Genomic DNA, 27,536 nt, shown 5'->3' on the forward strand with positions numbered 1-27,536 from the left:
CATGAAGCTGGGCTACGGTCCCGCACACCGTTAGGCCGTCTTCCGCTCACGCCCCAACATCGTGCAGCCCGCCTCCAGTGGTGTCGCGACAGGCGTGAATGGAGGGACGAATGGAGACGTGTCGTCTTCAGCGATGAGAGTCGCTTCTGCCTTGGTGCCAATGATGGTCGTATGCGTGTTTGGCGCCGTGCAGGTGAGCGCCACAATCAGGACTGCATACGACCGAGGCACACAGGGCCAACACCCGGCATCATGGTGTGGGGAGCGATCTCCTACACTGGCCGTACACCACTGGTGATCGTCGAGGGGACACTGAATAGTGCACGGTACATCCAAACCGTCATCGAACCCATCGTTCTACCATTCCTAAACCGGCAAGGGAACTTGCTGTTCCAACAGGACAATGCACGTCCGCATGTATCCCGTGCCACCCAACGTGCTCTAGAAGGTGTAAGTCAACTACCCTGGCCAGCAAGATCTCCGGATCTGTCCCCCATTGAGCATTTTTGGGACTGGATGAAGCTTCGTCTCACGCGGTCTGCACGTCCAGCACGAACGCTGGTCCAACTGAGGCGCCAGGTGGAAATGGCATGGCAAACCGTTCCACAGGACTACATCCAGCATCTCTACGATCGTCTCCATGGGAGAATAGCAGCCTGCATTGCTGCGAAAGGTGGATATACACTGTACTAGTGCCGACATTGTGCATGCTCTGTTGCCTGTGTCTATGTGCCTGTGGTTCTGTCAGTGTGATCATGTGATGTATCTGACCCCAGGAATGTGTCAATAAAGTTTCCCCTTCCTGGGACAATGAATTCACGGTGTTCTTATTTCAATTTCCAGGAGTGTAGTTCTGCAAGGTTAGCAGGAGAGCTTCTGTTAAGTTTGGAAGGTAGGAGACGAGGTACTGGCAGATGTAAAGCTGTGGGGACAGGGCGTCAGTCGTGCTTGGGTAGCTCAGTTGGTAGAACACTTGCCCGACAGAGGCAAAGGGTCCAGAGTTCGAGTCTCGGTCTGGCACACAGTTTTAATCTGCCAGGAAGTTTCATATCAGCGCACACTCCGCTGCAGAGTGAAAATCTCATACTGGATTGTTAATTCCCATTGAGAAGCCATAATCGCGTTGCAAACCTTTTCACACGTATCACCTGAGCATAAATGACAGCCCCGCCAATTTACTGCCCTTTTGTACCTCGGGTACGCGATACTACTGCCATCGGTATATGTGCATATCGCTATCCTAGGACTTGTCACCTGAATTCAGCAAATAAGAAATGACAATCGATCAATAAACCCATTGCAATCATTATACGAACATGCAAAACAAAAAGGCAAACTTATGCACCAAACAAATATTCTGTACAAAATGTATCAGATATGAAGTGGAATCAAGATGAAGAGGAGGCATATGTGTCGGAAGATGGAAATGGGTACGGTATCTTGGAATCAGAAGTAGAATAGGCGCTGAAGGAGATAAAGAATCGGAAGGCATGTGGAATCGATAAAGTACCAGCAGAAGTGATAATGGGAAAAGGGGAGGAAGGAAATAGTCTGCCTCTGTCATGAGACATACGACAAAGGAGAACGGCCCCTGATGACTTGCACAGAGCGAGGTAGGGCAGTGATTCTTTCGTATCACCTTTGCTATGATGGGTCTGTTATAACCAATTTGATTTTTTCCTCAGTTTGTAATGATTCGGAATACAGAAAGGATTGACATTGGTTTGTAAAGTAAGCAAATACGTTTTTCTTTAGATTTCAATACATTTTTGTTTTACTATTTGGTTGGTGGTCTTTCAGAAATGACAGGACATGGCCAGTTCGTAGCTCGTAAACCAGGAATCCATGGTTAAGTTCCGTGATGTTTTGGAAATCGGATTACACAACCGTCTCACGGCATCAGTTGCGGTTACTCAGCTTATAAGGTCCCCATTTGGTTGCTGCCCTCAATAAACTTTCAGATTTGAGATGTAAGCTGTTCTTGAACCAACTAGACTGAACGCTTTCATCCCATATTTGAGAGGTTTCGAAGAAATGTACATTCGAAAACATCTCCTCGAAATTTTACAAACATTTCACTTACAGCCACATATTCCCCATGAGAATAGAGCGCCATGCAGTTTTTTTTGTGAGCACATCCGAGATATTTCGTGTAGCAGCCTTCTGATCAGATACTCCTCCGTCTGAACTAGTTGACTTATTATCAAATCTTAGACACTATACCAGAAACCTAAACCCCTGTAGAGTCATTGCAGAATAGAATATTTCTAATCCTCTACCATCTCTGCCCCAGGGTTCAGTTAAATTTATCCTAAGCAACCTTGTATATTCCACCCGAATACATCACACCAATAAAGCCTTCAATTTCAGCTCTGCCGGTCTCAAGAATAAAGGACTGAGAACAAGAATATCTAGAATTAGTAGACATGATGTATAGCTTAGTATCAGTTAAAAACAAACGCCATGTCTGTTTCTGCTTTTTAACCTTCACAATTCCCCTCCCTCCTGTAACATGTAATAAAATATCCTGTGACTTAGTCCTGTACTAGGATTAGGAATGCCTTTCGTCAATTTAGCATGATTATCCGTACCCAAAAAGTGTTAATTATTATTCTGATTTGTATCAATATCGTCTCCACTTTCTCTCTATATAGTCTAGAGACTGAGTCTACACCTTCTTCACCTGATTCTTTGCTAGCCATTTTGTTCAGTGATGTATATTTAACACAGATCTTCTCTCTCATCCATTTTAACCCTCCTGAGTCTACAACTTCTTCACGTGATTCTTTGCTAGCCATTTTGTTCAGCAATGTATAGTTAAACAGATCTTCTCTCTCATCCATTTTAGTCCTTCTCCGAATTAAACAGCGTGATCCAGCCTACTGAATGTGCGCGAAAATCGAAAATCGTATTTGTGTCACAAAAAAAGATGTCACAAGTGCTACTGTGGCCCCTGCAGACCCAAACAGTACTTATCTGCTTGCTACCGGAGGTTCTGGCAGATCCAGATACGTCAAACTCACTCGTAGACAATGCGCTTCAACCCACATTCAACAATCAAATTTCACAACAGTGAAAGATAAGAAGCTACACGAAATGCCACACGGGTATAGTGTCCTAAACTTAATAAAAACCAATCACCAACATAGCCCTGGGTCTGAGAGACCAGACAGTGTCAATGAAAGGTTTTAAGAATCATCGGGGAAAGATGTACTGAGAAAGATAGAGAAATCTATGCTGTTTTTATTGATTTGGAAAAAGCTTTCCACAGGTTTCAGTGGAACATCTATATAGATATTTTGAAGGGAACAGTAGAAGATCGGAAGGAGAGAATACCGAACACAATCTATGTTTACATCAGAAAGTTAGAACAAGGATTGGAAATTAGATGTCCGGAAGAATCAGCATTGGAATGGACGTTAGAAAAGATTGCTGCTTGAGCCCTTTGTTGTTTAACTCAAACCTGGAAGAAATTATTGCGGCAGGCTTAGATGGAAAAAGAGAAATATGTTTTGGTGGGAAGAGAATATAATGTTTAAAATTTGCTGATGACATGCTATTAGTGGCAAAAAGTGAACAAACTGTAAATAAAATTATGAAAGATCTGAATTAAGCGTGTGTGGAATATAGGGAGGGAATCAATACAGCAGAAAGGAGGAGTATGATTATTGGCACAGGAAGGAGACTGCTAAATATTGAAATAGGACACGTTGTCATTAGCAAGTAAGATCATATCTTGAACATACGATTACTGAAGATTTGAGGTGTCATAAGGAGGCGAAAACTCGCATTGCTATAGTAAAGGAGGCATTCAATAGAAATAGGAGATTAATATGTGACAAACTAGATAAATTTTTGGGGAAAAGGCTTGGCAATTTTTCTTTTTGTCAGGAGTGTGGCGCACTATGGGGCAGACGAGAGTGTAAAAAGTCTAAAAGCATTTAAGATGTGAATGTGGGATGGAGAAAGGGAAAGATAAGCTGGGTGGAAAGAATGAGTAACTAAAGAGTGTTGGATAGGATTGGTGAGAGGAGAAAACTGCTGCAGGTTATAAGAGAAAGGAAGAACAACTGTATGGAAAATTTGTTTCGACAGAAGTGCTTGCTACTAGACGCTTTGGAAGGACTAGTTTGTGGGAGGAGATTGAGAGGAAGAAGGAGACACAAGATGATAAACGACATTAAAGGGAAGCTGCTTCAGTTGTAGCCTGAAGCTGCTTCAGTTGTAGCAGCAAAGGAACTTCCGAAGATTTGGTAAAGTGAGAAATGTCTTAACTTTCATTGTGGCCGAGCTCGGTTTCCTGACTCAAGAGGCCCGCCAACTTAAAGAAGCAGGACAGCCTTTGACGAAGCCAGTGAAAATTATGGATGATGCAGTGCAAATGTTGGAGTGCTAAGGATATGGGGTTCATTGGTTAGGGAAAAGTGTAAAGTGATTGCGAACACTATAGAAACATTCCAAAAATTCTACAAGGTGACAATTCTGTACCGGTAGAAATTGATCCCACAGTGGTTTAGTGTTTTAAGATTTGCTGCAATTATCCATGTAGATAATGAGAGGTCATTTTCTCAGAGTAAAAATTTATTACCTGGTAGACTCAAAACAGAGCTAGGTGGCGCAGTGATTAGCACACACTGGACTCGCATTCGTGAGGACGGCGTGAACAGCCCACATGCGGCCTTCCTGAGTTACGTTCTCTGTGATTTCCCTACATCGCTCCTGGCAAATGCTGGGATGGTTCCTTTGAAATGGCACAGCCAATTTCCTTCCCCATCGTTCCCTAATTCGAGCTTGTGCTTCGTCTTTAATGCCCTCGTTGTCGACGGGACGTTAAACACTAATCTCCTCGCCGGCCGCGGTGGCCGTGCGGTTCTGGCGCTGCAGTCCGGAAACGCGGGACTGCTACGGTCGCAGGTTCGAATCCTGCCTCGGGCATGGGTGTGTGTGATGTCCTTAGGTTAGTTAGGTTTATGTAGTTCTAAGTTCTAGGGGACTTATGACCTCAGATGTTGAGTCCCATAGTGCTCAGAGCCATTTCAACCATTTTTGAACTAATCTCCTCCTCCTCCTGACTGACGCAACATGGCATCAGAAAATCTTAAAAAGCATTTGGATGTTATGTGCTACCAATAAGCCGATAAATCACTGTAATGAGTTAGTTTTCAAAAACATTTCATTTTTCTGGCAAGTATAATTAGCATTTTATTTAAAGCTTTAAAGTTACTTCAAAAATATAATACAACACGATGTTAACGTAATATGTCGATTGTGTCAATAATGCAGTCTTGTTAATAAATTGGCGCAATGTAAGATTTTTATGTATTGCCTTTTACTGCGTATTTTAATTTTTTGTAATGCCTTAAGTTCCGGTCTCTGACCATTGCACTTGATAATGACGCAAGACATTACTAGGACGGCATTTTACGCGGTGTTTTTTTAACTTTTTTATGTGATAATACGACCACGTAGCCCCAATAGATTCTTGGCGCATCTCCGTAGTGTTCGCCCGAATGCGGCTTTCGAATGTATATCGCAGAAAGAAGCAACCCGACGCCATCTGTGTTTAGCCGACAACACACCAAAGAAGCGATTTTGCAGATGGCTTTCTTCACAGATGCTGAAAATGTGTATCTTTCACGAGATACCATTCTCACCCAAGGCCAGAAGTCATTGAATATGAACGGAACCATCGTTACACATTGCCCAAGATGACCGTATGCGAGAATATATTCGGGAAGCAGTAGTCAAGAGAGACAGAAATTTTAAAACAGATCATGAATAGATATGTAGAAGTCTGATGAAACATTATCGCTTAACTTTAGAGATAAAATTGCTTAGCAAGATTCATAGCATGTTTGGTAACGAACTTGTTTGCGTTTGGGAATATTTTCACCTACTACTACTCTTACTGCTACTAGTCAGATTAAAATTACTCGATAGTTAGCACTTCACGCGCTGGAGCTAGTTCCCTCCACTCAGAGCACACATCTTCACGCCCGAACCGTTTGCCGTTACTGCATAACGACAACAATTACTTATTTATTTTTTTTGTCTCGAATCCTGGATATGGCCCACTTTGTATTTCATCACACATAACTACCGTTCAGATCACACACACACACACACACACACACACACACACACACACACACACACACGATGCTAACGATATACACGTCTTTCATACACAGCCCTAACCAAACATCATTGCGCACTAAACGCGATGCAGCGCCACATATAACATTATTATCGCAGAAATCGCCTTACATTTAATAAGTTTTTGCCGTTTATACTTGCAATTGGGGTACCAGAGACATAAAACTTGACTCAGCGTAGTGTCGTAACGCAGTGGTTAGCGCATTGACCTCTCGTGTAGAAGGTTGTAGGTTCGAATCTCGTGAAATAAAGCAAATTTTTTATTTATAAATTTAATCAAAATATTTCAGTTATTTTTAATCAGTTAACTGCTTGAAATGTAATTTTTTAAATTTCTGATACTTTGCCGCGTCAATTTCATTATCGTACTGATTCTTTTATTTGCTCTTATTTTTCTTCCTCTCATTCATTTTTCGGTGGGAATCTTCCTTTATCATCTATAATCTACAAACAAGTGCCAACCAGGACTGCTCGGCGGTCGGTAACGCGACAGCTCGTGTTGCCACTATGAGGATAGTTTCTGGTAACCAGTGATAGCGAGAAAAGACAGTTTGCGTTTAGCGCTTATGAATTTTTTTTTATACATTTTAGTTTGCTCGTAGAGGTTACCTTTAATCGCCGTGAACAAAGCGGCAGTGAATTTATTTCTGCCGCTGATTGTTGACTTGTTTTCTCGGATATATTGCCCGAGACTGTGGTTAGGATAGGACATGATTTAAAGTCAGGGCTACAAAGCACGTCGTCTGCCGCTGTTCAGTCATTGGTCGCTTAAAATCAACTGTCGACATAGCATGCCGCATTTTCGTCGTCGCCGCCGTGCCCCCCCCCCCCCCCCCCCCCCCCACTGCGGCGACCGCTTTCTAAATTGCTCCGCTTTACACATTAACTGCATTTGCGAAGTGCTCCGCCTTGTTTGTATGTCACCTAATCGAGCTGTAGCTGGGGCCCTATTCTGTATCGTTCATACCGATTAGTGTAGTAGTAGGCTAGCCTCGGAAGTGCCGTCATTTTCGGTTCTTAACCGAAGTTGCGTTTCTGTAAGCTTCTGAGACCTGTTACCGATCGGTCCTCGTGTCGATTTTTCGACGACTGTACTGAGAGGTTTTAGATTTCGGTATGGCCCTCTTGTTCGGTTTGGTGTGATTTATTTACCTCTAGAATTTGTTATTGTAGACATATTGAGAGGTTTCAGGTTTGGATTTAGTGATCGTGAGAATCACCACAAAATGTCCAGGTGGAAAGTGAATCCATAGTAGACTATTTTCCTGTATTAGAAATATGGTTTGTGTTGTTGTTACTGTGAATGATTGTTGTGGACTTCAGTCTACAGACTGGTTTGATGGAGCTCTCCATGCTAATCTATCCTGTGCAAGTTTCATCTCCGAGTAACTACTGCAACCTACATCCTTCTGAATCTGGTTAGTGTATTCATCTCTTAGTCTACCTATCCTATTTTTACCCTCCACAATACCCTCCAGTATTAAATTGGTGATCCCTTGATGCCTCAGAATGTGTCCTACCAACTGGTTCCTTCTTTTGCTACACTCCATACAAATACTTTCAAAAAAGACTTACTGAAACTTAAATGTATACCAGATGTTAACAAATTCCTCTTCTTCAGAAACGCTTTCCTTGTCATACCCAGTCTTAAAAAAAACAGTCTCACAAAATACCTGTTATTTTTACATAACAAAGAGTTTAAAAAATATTTAAATTCCAAAAGGTCGGCTCTGCTTACGTATATCACATGAGTTAGCTGAAATTACTAGTGATTTCGCTTACTGTTTTCCGCAAATAATTTACTTATTAATTACCAAAACGAGTTTCAAACTTTTAACAGTGATAAGGAATTTTGTGAAGCCTGGTAGAGGAAACCTTCAAAAATGTCATGTATTTGCTTCTTGCACCTGCATCATTCGGCAATGAAGTCCGCCTGTGTTTCTATCGACTAGAATTATGTGGAATTTTACATCTAACTCAGCTATATCAGAATCAAGCGAAGAAACCAGTCAGACGCAAGCAACCGTTGGATCGTGAAAATGATAATGCAGAATATGAAATGGAATAAAATTGAACAAAAATATCAAGATAAGAATTGTAAGACAATCTGGAAAAATATCGCCAGAAATGTTTTATCAAGTGAAGTGAAGGACTCCTGATACAGAGTCGTCAATATTGTGATAAGTACAACTGACAGATTTAATGCTATTGGTTTATGCCATACAAATCCATGTCAAAAATGTTTACTTGTGGACACGCTCACACACAGATTTACATGTGGTCGCTATTTTAGATATATGAAAGGACTCAAAAGAAAAATAGCTTTGCTAAAACGAACTAATAGTAAATATGTAGAAATCTCTGACTTGTTGTTCCCAGATAATGTAGCTTAACCCTACATGAAAAAAACTCTATAATGTGGATTTTCGGGTATTATGCCAGTTACATTTTTAACAGGAAAGGAGATGCCAGCCTACTGGAATCACAAACGTACATCGAAAACGAGTATTTTCGCACACTCTCATTAAAAGACCACAAACTGCAATATGGAAGTATGCTAAACATCCATTTCCAAAAGTCGGGTGTAGCATAAGCAACGTGTAGCTGCTCAATTTATTTGCTGTGGAGCATGTAGGGGTGATGGAAACTAGTAGGGGATAGCTGCTGAAGGCGACGTATGGCGGGGGACTTTGTGGGCCTCGAGGCCAGTACGGTAGCCGTGAAGGCCCCCGGCAGAACCCTGAAATGTCATTCCTCGCGCTGTTCAGGTGACACTGCGTCATCACTCGCACGCTGGTCGGGTGACACTGCAAGTAATTACAAACGAAAATGATAATGTGCTTAGAAAGAAAATAAAACTCAGACGAAGACTTGAAGAATTTAGATGGGTTGTGGACTATAGAGGCTCTGTAAGCAGAAATGCATAGGTCGCCACTTCCAATCCGGCCCGGAGGAAACATTTTTACAGCTGTAGCTCGGAAGGACAATTGACAAACAAGCTAACGATTGTTCTTCGCGCGAAATTCTGCTTCACCGTATTGAATCTTTAATCTTCACTTGGGCGACGGTCAACGCAAGGAGCAGCCTGAAGCCTTTACGTGCCATGAGACGATTATGATTATTCATAAAGACAAAATGAGTAATATATGACTGATTGATATTTAAAAAAGTGGGTAAGGCAAGGAACTTGCCTGTCAAAGGTCGTAGTTTCGCATACCGCTGGGTACGAAAATATTTTTTTCCTCTTTGTGTTTGTAACATTCTGAGACTTCGTTAATCGTCAAAGTTAAGCATTTTTCTGAAATATTCGTTGTTATTTACACGTAAGAGCGCTTTTTCTCAGTAATGGGTATCTTCGATTTCGTGACTTCCATATGTTTAAGAAATGAATGATAAAATTGCTGTGTGTGAAGCATTGACATTTATACTTTTTCTTGTCGCAAATAGTTCACCATTTTTTTTCTGAATACGTAGCGATTTCAGACTGTGTAGTCAGAGAGGACTCTAAGAGCACAACTTAAATTACTGCAATTGAAACTTTATGCTCTAGTTTGCCACTAGTATTTATCTGCGACCGAATCCTTAACATCAGTAGACCGAGATGAGAGATTTCTGCCACAATATTTTATGCTATACCACCATATGTGAAACATTTTGATTCATCAGATGCATGTTACAAACTACAACGAACTTCTATAGTCCACAATATAGGCTATATATATCCACAAAGGTGGACGGTACCGATAAATCCGGACGGATGGCAACCCTAGTTGCCCTTCACCGACCACATGCTACATTCGTTCTTGAGAGGGGTTTAACAAGATTTTCAACATCATATTCTAAATTACTGTATCGATGCCTAAGAAACATTACGATACTAGTATGAATATTGTATTGTCGAAGCGTCCTGTAGATTTTGTACATGCATAGTGTTGTTCTTCAATGGAAACGTGATACGTATACTGCATATTCTCAGTGTCTTTTTTAGAAATGATTATTTTCACATTTACAAGTCTGTGCATTGACAGTCATTAACACAATCTTAGGCACTTCAAAGATGTGGCTTTACCTTCATTGCCCTCATGTTTTCTGATGTAACACGTATTGCTACGTAGCTCCGCCAGTGTTCCGAATTCTTCCTATTAAAGTCACACGTAGGTCATCCAAATACGTTCTACACAAATAGTATGACATTCATTGGAATTTTCGTGCTCGGTAATAGATTGTGGCATGTATCCAATAGTGTTAGTTTAGAATATTTTGTACTCCCGAGAAAACCCAAGTGGACTGGCAGAGATCGTTTGTTTCACTTTAGGTTTGGCCGACTTCCTCACAAAAGACAATTATTGCAGTTACTTGTTCATATATGGAGCCCAATTGAAGGTCTTAAAGATGCAGAGACACATTTGGAAAATAGTCTGACGTTATTTTATTTGTTTCAGACGCCGAACGGAAACGTAGAAGCTAAAGTGATGTGCTTCTTCAGGAGACGAGATCTGCCAAATACTCTAATCATGCTGGCTGACAAACACCAATGTGAGTATATTGTTTTATAAAAACATGCAAAGCATGCACCATTTGCTGATCGTTAACTTTATAGCCGACGTAGAGTATGTTGCCAGTTAAAATGTCTTTGCAGATTGCCCAAGTATGCCGTGAGGTATAGTGAACGTTTCTATGAAGAATACTAGCTGTTTACTTTCGTCCAGCACTATAAATCTTTTGCAGTAAAACTCACTTTTAATTCATGTGATCGCACAAGGCTATTTATCACTGACGATTCGAATAGGTACTCAAGAATTCAGATCCCGTACTTATTTTTCAGTCTTACTGCGATGCGCTTGTCGTGGACGGTGATGGAGGTCCAAGAACAGGATTCAGTTTTTAGCGTAGATGATTACGAATTGATAAGGACGATGACAGTGAATCGTAATCAATGCTTAAGACAGTATGATCTTGCCGACTTATTTTCATGACTTGCGTGTCACTATTGTCGAGTTTGGGCATTTCTGTTGAATGTTATCGAGAAATATTGGTTCAGAATCGAATACCTGGGAATAAAACTGTACACAACTCGTATATTTATAATCACGCAAGGAAGACAGAGAACACCACTGGACCCATCAGTATGTTGGCAATATGAATCTGAGAAAGCAACAAGTGACGTCGTGCGGTGCTTAGCTCATTCGACTCTTAAAAAGATTAATGAAGTACGTATCCTCGTCCGATCATACACGTTTAGTTGTGCTCTGGTGTCTTGAAATCACGATGTTTCCTTAGAAACGTCACTCCTATATCCTACCCCCATTCTAGCCCTGTCCTAGCTTGTGGTCCTCTTATCTTCTTCTTGTTGGTCGGGCGATGAACCACAAACTTCCTTCTTCATCTTGCTCTGCGTTGGATTATTTATGTCTGTGGAACATATAGGATGCAGGCTTTGGGATCGTATTTCATTATAATAATTTATAGCTTTTGCTTACGTCATCCAGGATAACAGGTAGTCTGAAAGCCGTTCAGTTAGCAGATATTGGTGGCAATATATTTTTAACATACGTTATTGACACGCGTTTGATACATATGTGGTGGCATAGAACTTCGCATGCCTTCCAGAAGTAGTGCCCCGACACATGGACGACAAAGTATGCGTCAAGTCGTATTAATTGTAATATTTAATTCCAGGCAGGGTTATTTTTTGGAGGAGTTTCACGAATAGACGATCATTTAACGCCGGCGATAGTCTCATGGTGTAGCCTCACGTGGCCGGATTCGTTTGCGATACTGAGCTCCGCTGTACACGGAAATAATGTCATCGCGCGGGCAGCCGAAACGAGACTAGATGATACACCTAAATAAAAGGCATATTTTTCATTCTTGTTAGGATCCGGACTTTGTGCTGACACTCATGTGTACGTATTTATCGTGATAAGTATTGACTTCATAAATTGTTGCATGTTATTATTTTTCACCTGAAAGACAAGAATTAATTTTACATCACACACACGACTACATGTTACCAAATCTACGTTCTGAAGAGGAACATCCAGCTATGCTCGACGATAAAAATTATAATTCTTCACTTCATGGAGCAGAATTACAGCCTTTGACGTCTTCACTGAGGCTATCCATTCCTCGGTCGTTGTAAATATCAATTTCCTAGTGATTTATGATTGGTTAAGTGTTTTTTTAACTAATTTTTATCACCCTCCAATTGTATTGACACGTTGCTTTAATTTTGTACACTTTTGCTCGTTATTTTTCTTTTACGTTGTATATCGTAAATTCTACTATAATATTGTTTTGATGTGTTCTCTAAGGGAGTATATTTTAATTTTCCCCCCAAAAAATTGTTTCAGCCGACTGTATTCTTTTTGTCCTTCATTAGTTACTTCCGAGATTCACTTCCACTAGGATAGCCATTACTTTATAAAATTATAGCTTTCTATTCTTCCTTGTCATTTTATGCATTATGCTGTGTGTTGTGCCATATATCACTTGAAACTCATTTTACTAATTAGTGACTTTTTTATATTCATAGTCAGCATCATGGATAAATAGGTAAAACAGCGGTGCCTGTTCCGTTGATTGAACACCTAGTATTATTTTGGAATGTACTGGATGTCTTCCTTTCATGGCCAGCACTTAAGTGTTTTTTACTGAAATTTGTAGGTGACACAGTAGTTCTTAAAATCTGGTTTAGGTGATGTGTTGCAAAGTAGAAGTAATGTTCTGCCCTCTGCATAATTACTTGGTCATCAGAAACGAGCAGAGTATTTATGTATGTATTTTTACATATTACAAGATGGCTACTTTATTGACTGTTTCTTCCTTCGTTATTGTTGGTTTTCAAATTTATTATTTTAATTCATTACCAATTTGGAGACTAGGAAACAAGAGGAAAAATAAACGGTAAAATAAGTGAAATTGATAATTTCGGTAGAAGTATGCTTATACTGAGTGTACCAAGAAGAGTGGTCAATATTCAGGAACATGACGTGAACGATCAATCGGCGCAAAAAAGTCCGTAAGCATTTCTTCACTTTCGGTACAGCGAAACACTCCCTTCTACTGTATGCGCTTTATTTTCAGTATTTTGGGAGGATGTATTATGGAGCAAAACAAGAAAAAACTGTGTACAGCGGCCATCATCAAAATAGACATGTCAAGGTCATACACGCCGCGAAGCGCTCTGATTGTCCGCTTCACAGATTTGTTGCCCGCCAGCTGTAAGTGTAGTGTTCCCATGCGATGTCGTGTGTTCATGTGCGGCTTATCATCCATGAAAAGACGATTGACGTGTTTTGTGGTGAACGTAAAGCAGGGGCAAGCGCCTACACCGGTCGGCGTGCGTAAAGCGCGACAAGATACTCAAAAACAAGCTAAAATTGTATTGTACATATTGCAGGTTTTTTAAAATTACTAATTAGGCCAACAGCGAAGAAGCCAGGAATAATATAATTTTGCGCAGACTCATATCTGTCAGCAAAATACTGTGGTATTTCCGAATGGAAATCCCTTATTAACAGTGCATCGACATCGGCAGCATCTACAGATGTGATCAGGTATTCTTATTATCCAAGAAAGGCATATAAACGAAAACAGGAAGCTACGGAAATTGATGGTTAGGCGTAGAACTGTGCTTGGTAGACGTAGAACTGTGCTTGGTAACTACGACAGAGGAGCGTTTTGGACGGCCAGTAAAACAGGCTGATGTCCGGGGAGGAAAAAAAAAAAATTATTCTGGCTCAGAGACCTCCTTTCTTCGTCTTCTTCGCTCACTTGGTGTTCGATTTAGAAAGTGTAATGATGGACGAACATTTTTAATGGAATGTAGAATGCAAGAGCAAAGCTTTGGCGTGCAATGCTCATATTTCGTGCTGAGGACAGTCTTGTAGCCACTTCGATAAAACGTCGGTTTCACAAAAACTCAGGAAGAAATGTATTTTGCGTGACTTCTACGGAAATGGTGGCCTGCAAGTACCTACAGTTACATTCGAATACCGTATATCGGGGTTTTGGGTGATCGGAGAAGTGATGAATGGTCTGTAACAGAAGCAAATAAAAAAATTGCCTTGAGGTCGGGCGTATTCTCGATCCTATTACGAGGAGTCGTTTGAACAAAAATCCTGGCGGCGCCATCCACTTATACGCGCACTGTCGGGCAGTAAGTCTCTCGTAAATAAATTGGGTTCATACGTGACACGATACAATGATGATGTCTCAGATGTTACTAGAATTATTTTGTAGTTTTCTTAACAACTTTTTCGCTGGACGTTTTTACGAGATCGAACAGAACGCAAATTCATCATCGACGACATTTTTCGTAACACAGGTGAAACAGTTTCACACCTCCTGCAGTATTTTATTTTTTATTTGGTAATACTTTTACGTTTACACTATAAAATATGTATTACATGTATTTATAAATGTTGAAAATGTTTACATATTTCATCAGCCGAAGTAAGTTAGTGTTTGTCATTTTCCAAACGTTGAAGTAAAAAAAAAAAAAAAATTCGTTGAAAATGACGCGTAACTTTAACCCATAACGACTGGCAAGATTTTTCTTTAAAATACTTCATGTTATTGTAGACTTGAAAAAAGAGGTATGACAGTTTTCAGAATTTTTACTAATATTTGAAAATATTTACTAACTGGAAACACTTTAACACTTTGATCTGTCTAATTTGCTGAGGGCCACTATAGTAAACTTGGACTCCAAAATGCTTAGCTTAAGAGCTATGAGCACTTGTTCAGCACAAGAAATGTTTCCCAGTAGCGAAGATGAAATTCCCATAGCTCTTATGGTATGCATTGTAGAGTCCGTGTTATGATCGTTCCTTGATGATTCTGATTAGTTTAACATTTTTATTTCGCCACTTAGCTTTGAACACGCTTTCATTGGTCGTTTACATGTCGAGTCTCTTAACGTAGACACAATCTTCTTGGCGTGTCACGTGTCTCGTGTTAAATGGTTAAGGACTGTTTTTGAATCGGCAACTTCATCAGTTGAAGCACGGTCCGCAATAATGCAACGTGTGTAGAACATTGTATTAGCATTAAACTTACAGACTCTTGGACTAGAACTCGACCACCTCATGAGCCATCATTCTTGGTTTTGGAGATAGGAAGCCGGAAGTCGAGCCCTGCCTTGGGCATAGGCGAGAATTTTGATTCTGTTGTTGGCGTATTAATCGGATACTCATTTGACAACAAAAGTGTAGAAAACCCGTATCAATAAACGAATCTGTGTACGTGGTGAGTATATTCAAAGGTAATAAGATTGCAATGTGGATGACGAAATGAACGCCGTAAACTTGGCAGCAAATATCGGTCACTGATAGAGTACAACAAAACATCATTTTAAATAGTAAAGATTCGCATTGGTTGTTCTGTGACTTTGAACTTGTTTCTTGGTCATTTACTGGTAATAGGACATCAGGCGGTAGCCATGGGAGCCGTGCTTATTCAGGGATAGCTGTCTACTGCTTTGATAGTCTTGAAAGTTTGCAGACCACATAATAACGCTGTCTCATGTATTAAACACTGTAGCGTCTTTGGCTTCAAGTATGTCACAGACATTTCTCTCGTCTGTACCTCTTATCGTCTCCAGGTCTTTGTTATGCTGTGCGTACAAATTTTCGGTCTGTTTCTTGAAGTTTTCCTGGCGAATTGATTATTCTATTATTTTTGGTTATTATTATTATTATTATTATTATTATTATTATCACCACCAAATTTAATAATATCCCGGACGCACTTCCGAAAAATTGAAAACTTTTCAGTCATTTGCACGTCGTTGCACTTGAACGTTGGCGTCACCTTGTTTTATTTTGATGGCAGCGTCACTATTCTCAGGCCTTTTGCGCTCGTCCTAAGGGATCATCAAACCAGTGAAATACAGTAAACGTCTAATTCCGTTAGTCACTGGCATAAAACTGTCAAGAAGTCCCCTTGTCGTGGCTCGGAGTCAACGGCGAAAATAGGCGCCTGTACAAGTAAAGAGTGAAGACTGCTGGGGCGCAAGCAGTAGCTCACATCGAAAGTCTACCGCAGAAGTTAATCAACGACTGCTGCCATAAATTACTCATAGACGATGTTATTTTCAGAAATTGGGTGCATTCTAAGTGGAGGAATAAATGTTAGCAGTTCTTGTAGTATCTTTCTACGCGCGTCAGTGACCAACGAAACAGTCACACAATCTGTTCGACGTTTTGTTCTTTGATGGGACTATTTTAATAAGGAATTATGTGTCAAGTAAAACGTAATAGGCGGCGACATGTAAATTAAAACATAACCGAAGAACGTACTTCTAACTTAGCCATTGTGGGTCCAAAGTTCAGATCCAAAACAAGAATACGAAATTATATTAATTAATTACCGTAGAAAATATTTTATACTGTTGGCGCTTGATATAAAGCTTAGTGGTTTTGCTGCTTGCGCCTTTGGCAGCATTTGTCGTGAACAACACTCGGAAATCATTAACGTACAGTGAACCACGGAAGCATTTGAATCAGGTCCGTAATGGGTAGAGCTAATCTGCTTTAGTCCAAATACCAATCAAGCGTCTTAACCGCTGCACCATCTCAACCCGTAACTTAATTCACAGTTTACTAGAAATAAACACAGAAGCGACGCTTCATCTTTTCAGCTGTCAGGTGTGTCTTGTCGTGACTTAGTAGATAGCAAGTGCCAAATACGCCAGGGCTCGAAGACAAGAAAACTAAATAAAAAACATTGACAGTTAAAACGTTGAAGACACAACATTAGATCAATTGTCAAAGGTAGGAGAATCATTATTCCTAGCACTGTTTGAGTAACCGTTCAAGCACTCGCAAGAAGTGTTTTAGGGAACGATGAAAAATCTAAATATAGTTGGCAGCCCGTAATACTCAAAGCAGTCAAGAATAATTTCTTTTCCGTATTAGAACTGTTCGATGAAAGCCTGCGAATATGAAAAGAATGATTTTGCTTATGAAATAACTTTTCCTGCTACCAGTCACGTTTTTTATGAAATGGTTGAGCAGTGCGAAAGCAAGTCCTAATATTTAAACAGTGGATTTTTGTCAGAATTTTCATATCCCTATTTCTCAAATGTGTTCGGCCAACAAGTTGACAAGCGCGAGGTCACGTTTCTCAGAAAAAAAATGTTTTCGCTACTTGAAGATAATCTGGAAATCAAGAAAAACTTAAATTAATGGTTTGAGGGAAATTTTTTATCCGAATTTTTATGGTCTAACGAAGACTGGGAAATGGGCAGATGGGGGTCACATTAAACAGCGTGAATTCCGGATTGGCAAAAAAGTAAATAAATAAATAAATAAAATATATTGCATTACATCTACACTCCGCAAGTGGCGGAGCGTGCTCTGTGTACCACCGTCACTTTCCACCCCCCTCCCCCTTATTTTCCTGTTCCAGTCGCGAATAGTTCGCGGGAAGAAAGGTTGCCATGCCTGTGTGAGAGATCGAATCTCTGAAATTGATCGTCATTTCGCGAGATATACGAAGAAGGAAGCAGTACATTGGTTGACTCTTTCTAGGAACGTACGCTCTCAGAACTATTAACAGTTAACCATACCGTGATGCAGAACACCTCTCTTGCAGGTCTACGACTGGAGTTGTTTGTTCGTCTCTGTGATGCTGTCGTCCTTACTAAATGAACCCATAACACAGCATGCTGCTCTTCAGTCCTATCTGGTACGAATCCCATGCAGAAGAGCAATAATCAAGAAGAAGACGGACGAAGGTTTTGTAAAGTGCCTCCTTTGCGGATGGATTGCCTTTCTGAGTAGCCCTCCAATGAGTCTCTGTCTGGTATATGCCTGTTTTGCTAATTGCGTGGTCGTTACACAATGTCGCCCTGGACGTATACTCAAAGATATTTTACTGAAATAATGGCTTCCAGTGCTTTTAAGCAGTCATGTAATCAACAATAATGGGTCTTTGTCTGTATACACAGTACTCTACAATTGTGTACGTTGTGGGTCAGTTGCCCATTCCCTGCCCCAAGAGTCGATCCTCTGCAGATCTTCCTGCATTTAGTTAGCGTTTCGCCTTCCCTGTATATTACAGCATCACTCGCAGAAAGCCTCGTGGAACTGTTTCGATGTTGCACACTGTTTTGTTTACATACATTGTGAATAATAATGGGCCTATATTGCTCTCTAATAATAATGGGCCTATATTGCTCTCTGAGTGAGGGGGGGGGGGGGGGGTACGCCCGAAGTCACTTCTACGCCTGAAGACTTCTGCCCGTTCAGAATGACATATTGTGTTCTGTTAACTAGAAACTCTTCAGTTCAGTCACACAGTGTGATTTTCTGTACACTCGTATTTTGTTTGACGGTAGTGCGGAAGTGTGTCGAATGTCTTACGAAAATCAAGGAACACGGCATCTACTTGGGTGTCTTGGACGAACAGAGCGAGCAGTGTTTCACGGGATCGTTGCTTTCGGAACCCATGTTGGTTTCTACAGAGAAGGTGTTCGCTCTCTAGAAATGTCTTTGTACGAGGGCATAAAAGATGTTCCAAAATTTTACAGTTGAACGATATCAGAGATACAAAGCTATAGTTTTGTGCGTCTGTCGACAACCCTTCTTGAAAACGGGTATGACGTGCTTTTTCCCAACCGTCCGAAACACTTGACTCCACAAAAGACATAATGTACACTGCTGCTAGGAGAGGGTCAAGTTCTTTCGCATGCTGCATGTAGAATCGAATTGGTGTCCCGCAAGGTCCAGTCGCCTTTTCTCTGTTGAGCAATTTCTGTTGCTTTTCTGCATTCTTGGTCACTTATTTAGATATCAGCCATTTTGTCGTACGTGCGGCGCTTTTAAGGAGGCACTACTGTGTGATCTCTCCCTGTCAAACAATTTAGAAAATTGCGATATTTCACGAACAGCTGCTGTTAGCTATGTAAGTGAAGTGTCAGAAAGTTCATGTGTTGAAAACATAAGTATTTTGTGCATATAAAGTTCGATTGGTGTAGAATTTGTGGATTACTTTAATGTTGAAAAAATAAATATTCACTTACTGCATAAACAGAATCTTTCTTGCTTTCTGTGGACCTGTATACTCTTAGCCTGAGTAATGTAATATAGTAATAGGAGTGGTAGCAGCAGCAGAAGCAGCATACCAGTCCGTATTGAAATATATATTTCATGCTTTCAGAACAGAAATTGAAATTGAAAAAAAGCTCAAATGTTTAGTGAAGTGTCTTGTTTAAAAGTAAGAAATAAAGTAGATTAGAGAAAAATTTGACATGTGCCATTTGTTGAACATGATTTTGAGCATCATTCAAACGCGTGTCAAATGTTTCTCTTTTCTGTTTTATTTCTTATTGCTACACAAATAATTTCACAAAACAGTTTGCTTTTTTCAAGAAAATTATATTCTTTCATTTATTTCTTTCATTACGCGTTTTGGAAAATGATTCTCTTTTCAAGTGTATTTTTACATTGTAGCGTTTGTATCTATGTAAGACAAGATTAACAACCAGTGTGGGAAAAGAAATACAGACCAGATGTAACTGCTACGCAAGAAATCTGGTGGGAAGATTCAGGCAGCTTCGATGTTGAGGATTATACAGTCTTCTTCAGAGCCTGTGATCGAGGTCATAAACGAGTATAGGTTTTTGTGTGAACAAGATGTTGACCCCTAATGTTTCCGAGTTTGTCTGTTAACCCAAGAAAATTTGTTTAATGTAAAATGGAAAGCGTAACAAGACGAATTTCGTGAACTGTCATGCTCCCAAAAAAGGAAGTATTACTGAAGTGAAAGAAGAGTTCTGTGCACAGATTGCAGCAGTAGTTGATACTGCCTCAAGTGGGCTATCAGCGATATGAATGCTAAAGTTAGGAAAGAAAAAGTTAAATGAGACACAATAGAAAGAGACAGCCTGGGCTACTCAACGATAATGGTTTGAGATTCATTTGCTTCGCCAGTTCAACAGATCTGTTCGACTGCCACTTTACAACCATTTCGACACACTCGGGGAACGGTATGGTAGTGAAGATCATGAACAAATATAGACATCCGCAGAACAAATAGACATCCGCACCTCAGTGACTGATGCAGCAAAAATATACTATCAAGGGAGACCCTGTTGGCGAGGAGATATTGTAATGGATGCTTTGGAGCAGAGATACGAAGCTAGGAGCAAGTAGTTGAGGAAGGCAGATCTGGTGCGGGGTAAAGCACGAATTTGGAGTATCTAATGTACGCAGATGATATTTCCTTATTCAGCAGGTCTGTAGAGGAAATCAAACAAATGACCAGGGCTCTGGAGATGGTCGCTGACAAATTTGGGCTCGTCATAAATGAAGCGAAAGTGGATTGTGTTTTAACTCATCAACAAGGCAAGTTACTAAGGCTACATTCACAGCGGGTGGGAGACCTGTTCTACAAGTGTGACCACGAATGTAATTCCTAGGAGCGCATTTGACGGAGAAGTCACACGAAGTAGAGATCAACCCCAGGATTCAGGCAGGAAACCTATCCTCCTACAGCCTAACACAACTGCTTCGAATCAGATGTGTCTCGAGATGGTTCAGGATTCGACTGTATGTAACCCTGATCCAACCCGTAGTACTGTGTGGCTGTGAAACATTGCGTATTCGAAAGCAGGGCTTTCGTAAACCTACCGTATTTGAAAGAAAATTGATGCGGAAGGTCGTTGGTCCGATGTTGGGTTCAAATGCAAGTTAATGGATGGTCGGATATAACCTCGAGCTAGATGAACTGCACCGAGGTGGTATCATCAGAAGTAAGTGACGACATTGGGCTGGACATGAGGCTCGGATGGAAGGCGACAGATGGCACGGAAACTCCGGATTTCATCCCTTCAGGTAGGAGACCCCAGAAAGGCGAAGGAAGAGATGGAGGGATGGCGTCCATGAAGACCTGCAACAGTTGGCGGTAGATAATGGACGGGTGGCAAATGGCAACCTTGGATAGAAGGCTGTGGAGAAGGAAATTCGTGGCAGTGCACTCTCCGTTGTGCCTGATCAAATAAAAGTAAAAGTAAACCATGGAAATTCCATAATGGAATAGCAATAATATGGAAAGGATAGGTTGCTACTCTACATAGAGAGGAGGCATTGAGTCGCAGACAGACGCAATGGAAAAGATTACAGAAAGCGCTATGTGTGAGAGAGTTGTGCTTGTGTGCATGTGTTTGTGTTTTCTACTGCAGGAAAGGTAGCAGCCTTTTTCATTATGCCTGTCTGCAAGTCAATGCCTCCTCTATATGAAGATTTAAAGTAAGTACACTGGCGGAAAGGAGTTGCGAGACGTAAACGAAAGTTGATAGGCGTGTTTCTATATCTGAAAGATGACGGCTATTCAAATTTCGCCCCAGTCGCATAAGACTCATGCAAGGATGTAAATGACGTTTGCTTTAAATATACGCAGTAACCGGCGTGAGAGTGACTTACCTTTGAGACTGGACGTGAGGAATTGGTTTGTTAAGAATGGCGACAAAGACGCCATTGTCAACACATCAGATTTTGAACGAAGTCGTGTAGTGGGCTACGGGAAGGTGGATGTATCTTGTACGATATCGCAGAAAGACTTGGCAGGAATGTAGCCACTGTACGAGGTCTGTTCAAAAAATTCCTCAACATTGGTAATTTCGCGGCAGTGGTGTGTTAGAGCGAAATGCGATTGGCATCCGTATAGACGCCTGTATTTAATGCGCAACTGCCGGAAGTTTCACTGTTGTGTGTCTGTTAAGTAGTTGTTCAGTGCTGTATTGAGTAGAACATTGTGTCGCACAGTTTGCGAATTTCGAGATGGCAGAATCAGAGGAGCAGCGCGTCTGCATTAATTTTGGCGTGAAACTCGAGAAAACCTGTACAGAGACACTCCAAGTGACGCAAGAAATCTACGGTGACGAGTGCTTAAGCCGATCTCGGTGTTAGGAATTGTTTAGACGGTTTAAAAATGTCCGAATGGAAATTAAAGATGACCCTCGCTCGGGAAGCCCATCGACGTCTACCGACGACGCTCATGTCAGGAACGTCAACGAAGTTGTGCGTAACAACCAAATGCTGACTGCCAAGAGTTTGCAGAGTTTTGTAACATTTCATTTGGAACGCATCACGAAATCCTGACACAGCATTGCCGCCAAGGTGGTCTCACGGCTCATGAGTCAAGACCAGAAAGACGTTCGCCTCGCAATCTGTGAATAGCTGTTGGATCGCACAAATGAGAAGAACGAGATGTACCTTAAGAGAATCATAACTGGTGATGAAACATGGGTCTACAGTAATGATGTTGAGACCAAGTTTCAGTCTTCATAATGGGTCGGGGAAGGTTCTCCAAGACCAAAAAACGCTCGTCAGGTCAGGTCTAATGTCAAAGCCATAGTGATAGTTTTCTTTGATTATGAAGGATTAGTTAATCATGAATTCGTTCCACACGGACAAACTGTCAATCCATGGTACTATCGGATCATGTTGCGACGATTGCGAGAAAATGTGACGAGACAATTCATGGGTCTTGCATCACGATGCACTCTCACACTCATCACTATTCGTGCGTAACTATTGCGCAAAATACGAAATTACTGTACTGCCTCGTCCTCCTTACTCTCTAGACTTGGCCCCTGTGGACTTATTTTTCTTTCCAAAGTTGAAAATCTCGTTGAAAGGACGAAGACTTACAACGATAGACGAGACAAAGAAAATTCGCAGACGGGGCTTCGCGCGGTACAGTAAGAGGCGTACTATGACTTCTTCCGGAAGTGGAAACGGCGTTGGGAGCGTTGAATCGATTGCGAAGGAGATTATTTCGAAGGAGACCATGCACAAGCATTGTATCGATTGTGAAGGAGATTATTTCTAAGGAGACCATGCGCAATAAGTAATAGGTAAACGTAGAAAAATTTTGAGGACAAAATTCTGGAAGTTTTTGAACACATATTGTACTTGATTGCTGGCAGCAGTGGTCATGGTCGCAAAAAGACAGGGCTCCGGACGGCCACGTGCCACTACCGAGTGGGAAGACCATTGTTTCCGGCGTATGCTTTTGACGCATCGTAATGTATTTGCAGCAGCAGCTTGAGCAGCAATTGGCACCACGGTTGCACAACGAACTAATACAAATCGATTACTTCGACAGCTCCGATCTAGACGCCGTGTAGCGTGCATGCATTCCACTGACACCAAACCACCGTGTTTTGTTACTTTAGTGGTGTTAAAGGAGACCTCAGTGGAGGGCAGGACAGGTGTTATCTGATGAAAGCTGGGACCGCAGCTCGTGGTCTAGTGGCTAGCGTTGCTACCTCTGGATTACGGGGTCCCGGGTTCGATTCCCCGCCGGGTCGGGGATTTTATCTGCCCGGGGACTGGGTGTTTGTGTTGTCATTATTTCACCACCACCACCACCACCACCACCATTTGTGACGGTGGCTGGACTGGACTGTGAAAAAAATGGGACTTTGTACGGGCGCTGATGACTGCATTTGAGCTTCCCACAAAACAATCATCATCATCTGATGAAAGCTGGTCCAGACTCGGTGCCAATGATGGCCGCATGTTGGTTTGGAGGAGGCCAGGTGAGCTACTGCCACCAGCTTGTCAGTAGCCTAGACACGCTGGAGCTGTACTGTGATTTATGGTATGGCGTGCGATTTCGTATGACAGCAGGAGCACTATCCCACGCACCCTGACTGCAAATTTGTTCGTTAAACTGGTGATTGTGCCTGTGTGCTGTCATTCAAGAACACCATTCCAGAGGGTGTTTTCCAACAGGATAATGCTCGCCCACATATCGCAGTTGCAATGCAACATGCTCTACGGTGATTCGACATATTGCCTTGGTCTGCTCGATCACCAGATCTGCCTCCAATCATCAGACGACAGCTCCATCGTCAACCATAACCAGCATAACAGTCCCTGTATTGACTGACCAAGCGCCATAGGCATTGAACTCCATCCCTCAAACTGACATTTGGCACCTGTACACACCTTGCATTCAGCATTCTGGCGATTGACTGGTTATTAATGTACCAGCATTCCACATTTGCATTGATGTGCCTCGCGCTTACATTAACCTGTGATCTTGCCATGTCAATCACTTAAGTGTATTACCTAGACAGATGTTCTCCCGAAAATTCATTACGCTACATTAATTATTCTTTGATGCTGCAATTTTTTTTCCTTTAGCGGCATTACAAAATTTATGCGTGATGGACGTCACACATCGAAAACATCTTGAATAAGTGCCTTAATATACGAAAAACCTACTTGAAAAATCATTGCCTGAGATGCGTCGTGGAAGAAATAGGAACATAAAAGAAAAACTTTACTAGCAACACAAAAGGCTATTAACACACAAACCTATTAAGAATCCAAAGTGAACTCTTCCGCCTCTGTCACAGCTGCACTGTGTCCGCTACGCGCGCGCGCTCGCACACGCACGCACACACACACACACACACACACACACACACACACACACACACACACCGAGCGTTTTAGTGCCATGAAAAAGGCACTTAAATGACAATCTTGAGCAGCTACTTCAAAACCCCACTCTGACCATTCGCAAAGATTTATGCTAAGGGAATGCAATATTCCGCCTCTAGGATAACCCGTGGAAAAAGTTTGCTTCAGGTACTGTGCAGCAGGCGCATCTGAATATCTTATTCTCTGGTCTTTCGTACATTTGAAAAACGTTATGTGGACCGTATGTTAGTGTTGCTGTAGCTGCTGGCCCGAGCAGCCAGATGAAAGTTGTGCCGCTTCTATCGATTAGCAGGAGTTTCTCATGCACAGTAAATTGCGGGACAGAGAAAGAGGGGGTGGGCTGGCTAGGGTTGTCCGTGGATGGGCGCAGCACAGGTCCTGGGCCGACAGGCTTCATGTACGCGAACTAAATCGTGATCTGCCGCTTAGAGACGTCCCACATGCTGCAGATTATCACACCTTGATGATTTTCGACAATCAGTGTAACACAGTGATTGATAAAATTCAGCATTTGGTTTATGGCCTTAACATTTATACTGATGTAGTTTCAACGTTTCCCAGGATAGATGCATTGTTTCTTAAGGACGGCGACATTCCTTATGAAAGAGCAGAAGCAGTGAGCGTGCGATAGTCCCTAGTTGTCGTCGACCGTGCTATGGTTGGTTGTGGATTCAAGAGAGACTAATCCAACTAAAATTGCATTGTGGGTAACACGTTTCTCATATCTATTCACCAAGTTTGCCTATAGTTTTTTTTTTTTTCATTTATAACAAAAGTCACAGTAACTTTCGGTAAATTATTTTAAAGACGCGGGAAGTCTCCGAACGGTTTTTCCTCAAGGCATTTTCCTTTCAACTTCGTCCAGTCGTTTCGCAGAATATGTAATTCAGCACTGAAAACATTGAAAATGGGGGAGAGGGAATTGTTTCTTAGAGTCTCAACCATAATTATGCTGTTGATGATTGAAGAATAGATTAGATTTGTTTAGTTATTGCAGTGTATTTGAAATACCCGCCCCGCTTCAGCATTTCGTCATTATTACTGTTCGTTCGGACATTTCATTCCACTTCAGTATAGCAATAATAATAATAATTTCGTATGGTACAAGTCTTCCAATTGGACGCCACTTCTACGACTTGTGTGCCTTTAACCTAATTAGTAATCCGTCCTGCCGAATCTACACATCATTGAGAGGTGAAGGCTACGTTAAGGGCAAACTGAAAATTCCGTGTTCCGAACAGTACTTGAATTCGCGACGTTTCGGTTTTCAGGCTCGCATCCTGCACCAGACCACTAGGCAAGACTGTTCAGTTCAGTAAATGGATGGAACACCACACAACGGCAACATACAACGTGTAGCAGTAAAGTTAAAACAATATTGTGGTTTCCAGCAATTTCTGTCATGAAATGCACTGACACGAATGCTAAGCATTGATTTGACAATAAAAACACAAGCTTTAGTTAGTCATATTTAAATTTATCTTATAGAATCAATTCAAAAATGGCAGGGACGACTTTTAACTTGTACAGCTCATTTAGACACATCTTGTGTTGCCAATCGGAGCTGGCGTCTGCATCCTCCTTTTAATGTGCGCACCGTCATATAAACAGGAGGAAGTATTTCCTATGTTGTTTACACCCACAAAAAATAATTTAGTGGAGGGAATATTGTGGTGATATTGATGAAGCAACAAAGCCACCACTAACGGCCCAATCGTAAAATAGATACCATAGATACACCACTGCACCACTTTCGTTTGGGGACTTAACAGGTATTCCATTCAGTTGGGAGTATTTCCTGATCTTAAATCCAAAGGAACATCCTATGATTACGTCAACAGCAAGTTGAGGGAGGGTACTGAACTCCATGCAGACCATTGACCACAGTAACTGTGCTATGATTTTCACCCACCCTTGTGTGCTAGAGGAGGCAAATAGTTGTTTATTTGAAAGTATACAAAATCTTGTCATCAGCAAACTCAATCTACGCAATAAATACACATTTCAGTGGCAGCTACCCATTTACAATTTGCGTCATGCATTTGGAGTATAATCATCCTGCGCGAGTGATATACAGGATGATTATAATTAAATTTTCAAACCGCAGTAGAAGTAACCCGACTGGTCGGAATGACGTCAAATTGCAACGGAAAAGGGGAAACGTATGGAGGAATAAAGGAGCATTACTAACCGAATTGGAGAAAAATCAAGGAATTGTCAGTTTCATAATGGAGGGAAGTGTAGTGATAAAAATTGTGTAGGGAGACCCAGGTATACAATAAGCAGGTTCAAATGGATGTAGGTCGCAGCAGCTATTCATACGTGAAGAGGCTTGCACAGGATAGAGTAGCGTGTAGAGCTGTATCAAACTAGTATTTGGACGTGAAGACCACCACCACAACCACACTGCACACGGATGGTATTGCACAATATACGCCCGTTTCTGCCATGCTCGAAATTTAATTCGCTCCAAACTAATTTACGCAGATAACCTTAAAGTAAATGTTAAAAATCAGGAAGTTTGTTGGAAGTTGTATATGAAGGCTGGGCCCCTTGGTACGTCGAAGAAATGAAGTTCCTTATTCGTCCGAATATCGCAGTGGTACGACAATAAACAGAAGCGTTTATTTTACTTGCAGTAGTTCTCGGAATAGACAGGTATCGGACCAGTTCCAAATGAGCATTCACGATTATTTTTGTTTTAACGTTTGTCGCTGTACACACATAAGATCACCAGAGGCATAATGCTCCTGTAGGAACAAAAAAAGAAGACGAAAATGCTGCTGTTCGAAAGGCTCTAACAGAAAAATGTGGTACCAGCTGCCTCGTTCTACCTTCTTTAACAACATATTAAAAAAATCCAAATATTTTCGCATGCCAATATATCTGCGCTCATTTCAACGTGTACCGTAT

General features: G+C 41.4%; 1 protein-coding gene across 4 annotated transcripts in view; it reads left to right on the forward strand.

Annotated features, from left to right (window-relative positions):
- The window catches only part of LOC126175547 (metastasis-associated protein MTA3), a 212,602-nt gene that overhangs the window by 47,715 nt on the left and 137,351 nt on the right, over positions 1 to 27,536 (forward strand). For all 4 annotated transcript variants that reach the window (XM_049922420.1, XM_049922394.1, XM_049922412.1 and 1 more), the window contains exon 3: positions 10,599 to 10,692. In XM_049922420.1, the coding sequence (XP_049778377.1) occupies positions 10,599 to 10,692 (94 nt within the window). The remainder of the gene's footprint in view (positions 1 to 10,598; positions 10,693 to 27,536) is intronic.

This window comes from Schistocerca cancellata, chromosome 1, assembly GCF_023864275.1.
Source record: "Schistocerca cancellata isolate TAMUIC-IGC-003103 chromosome 1, iqSchCanc2.1, whole genome shotgun sequence".
Lineage (NCBI taxonomy): Eukaryota > Metazoa > Arthropoda > Insecta > Orthoptera > Acrididae > Schistocerca > Schistocerca cancellata.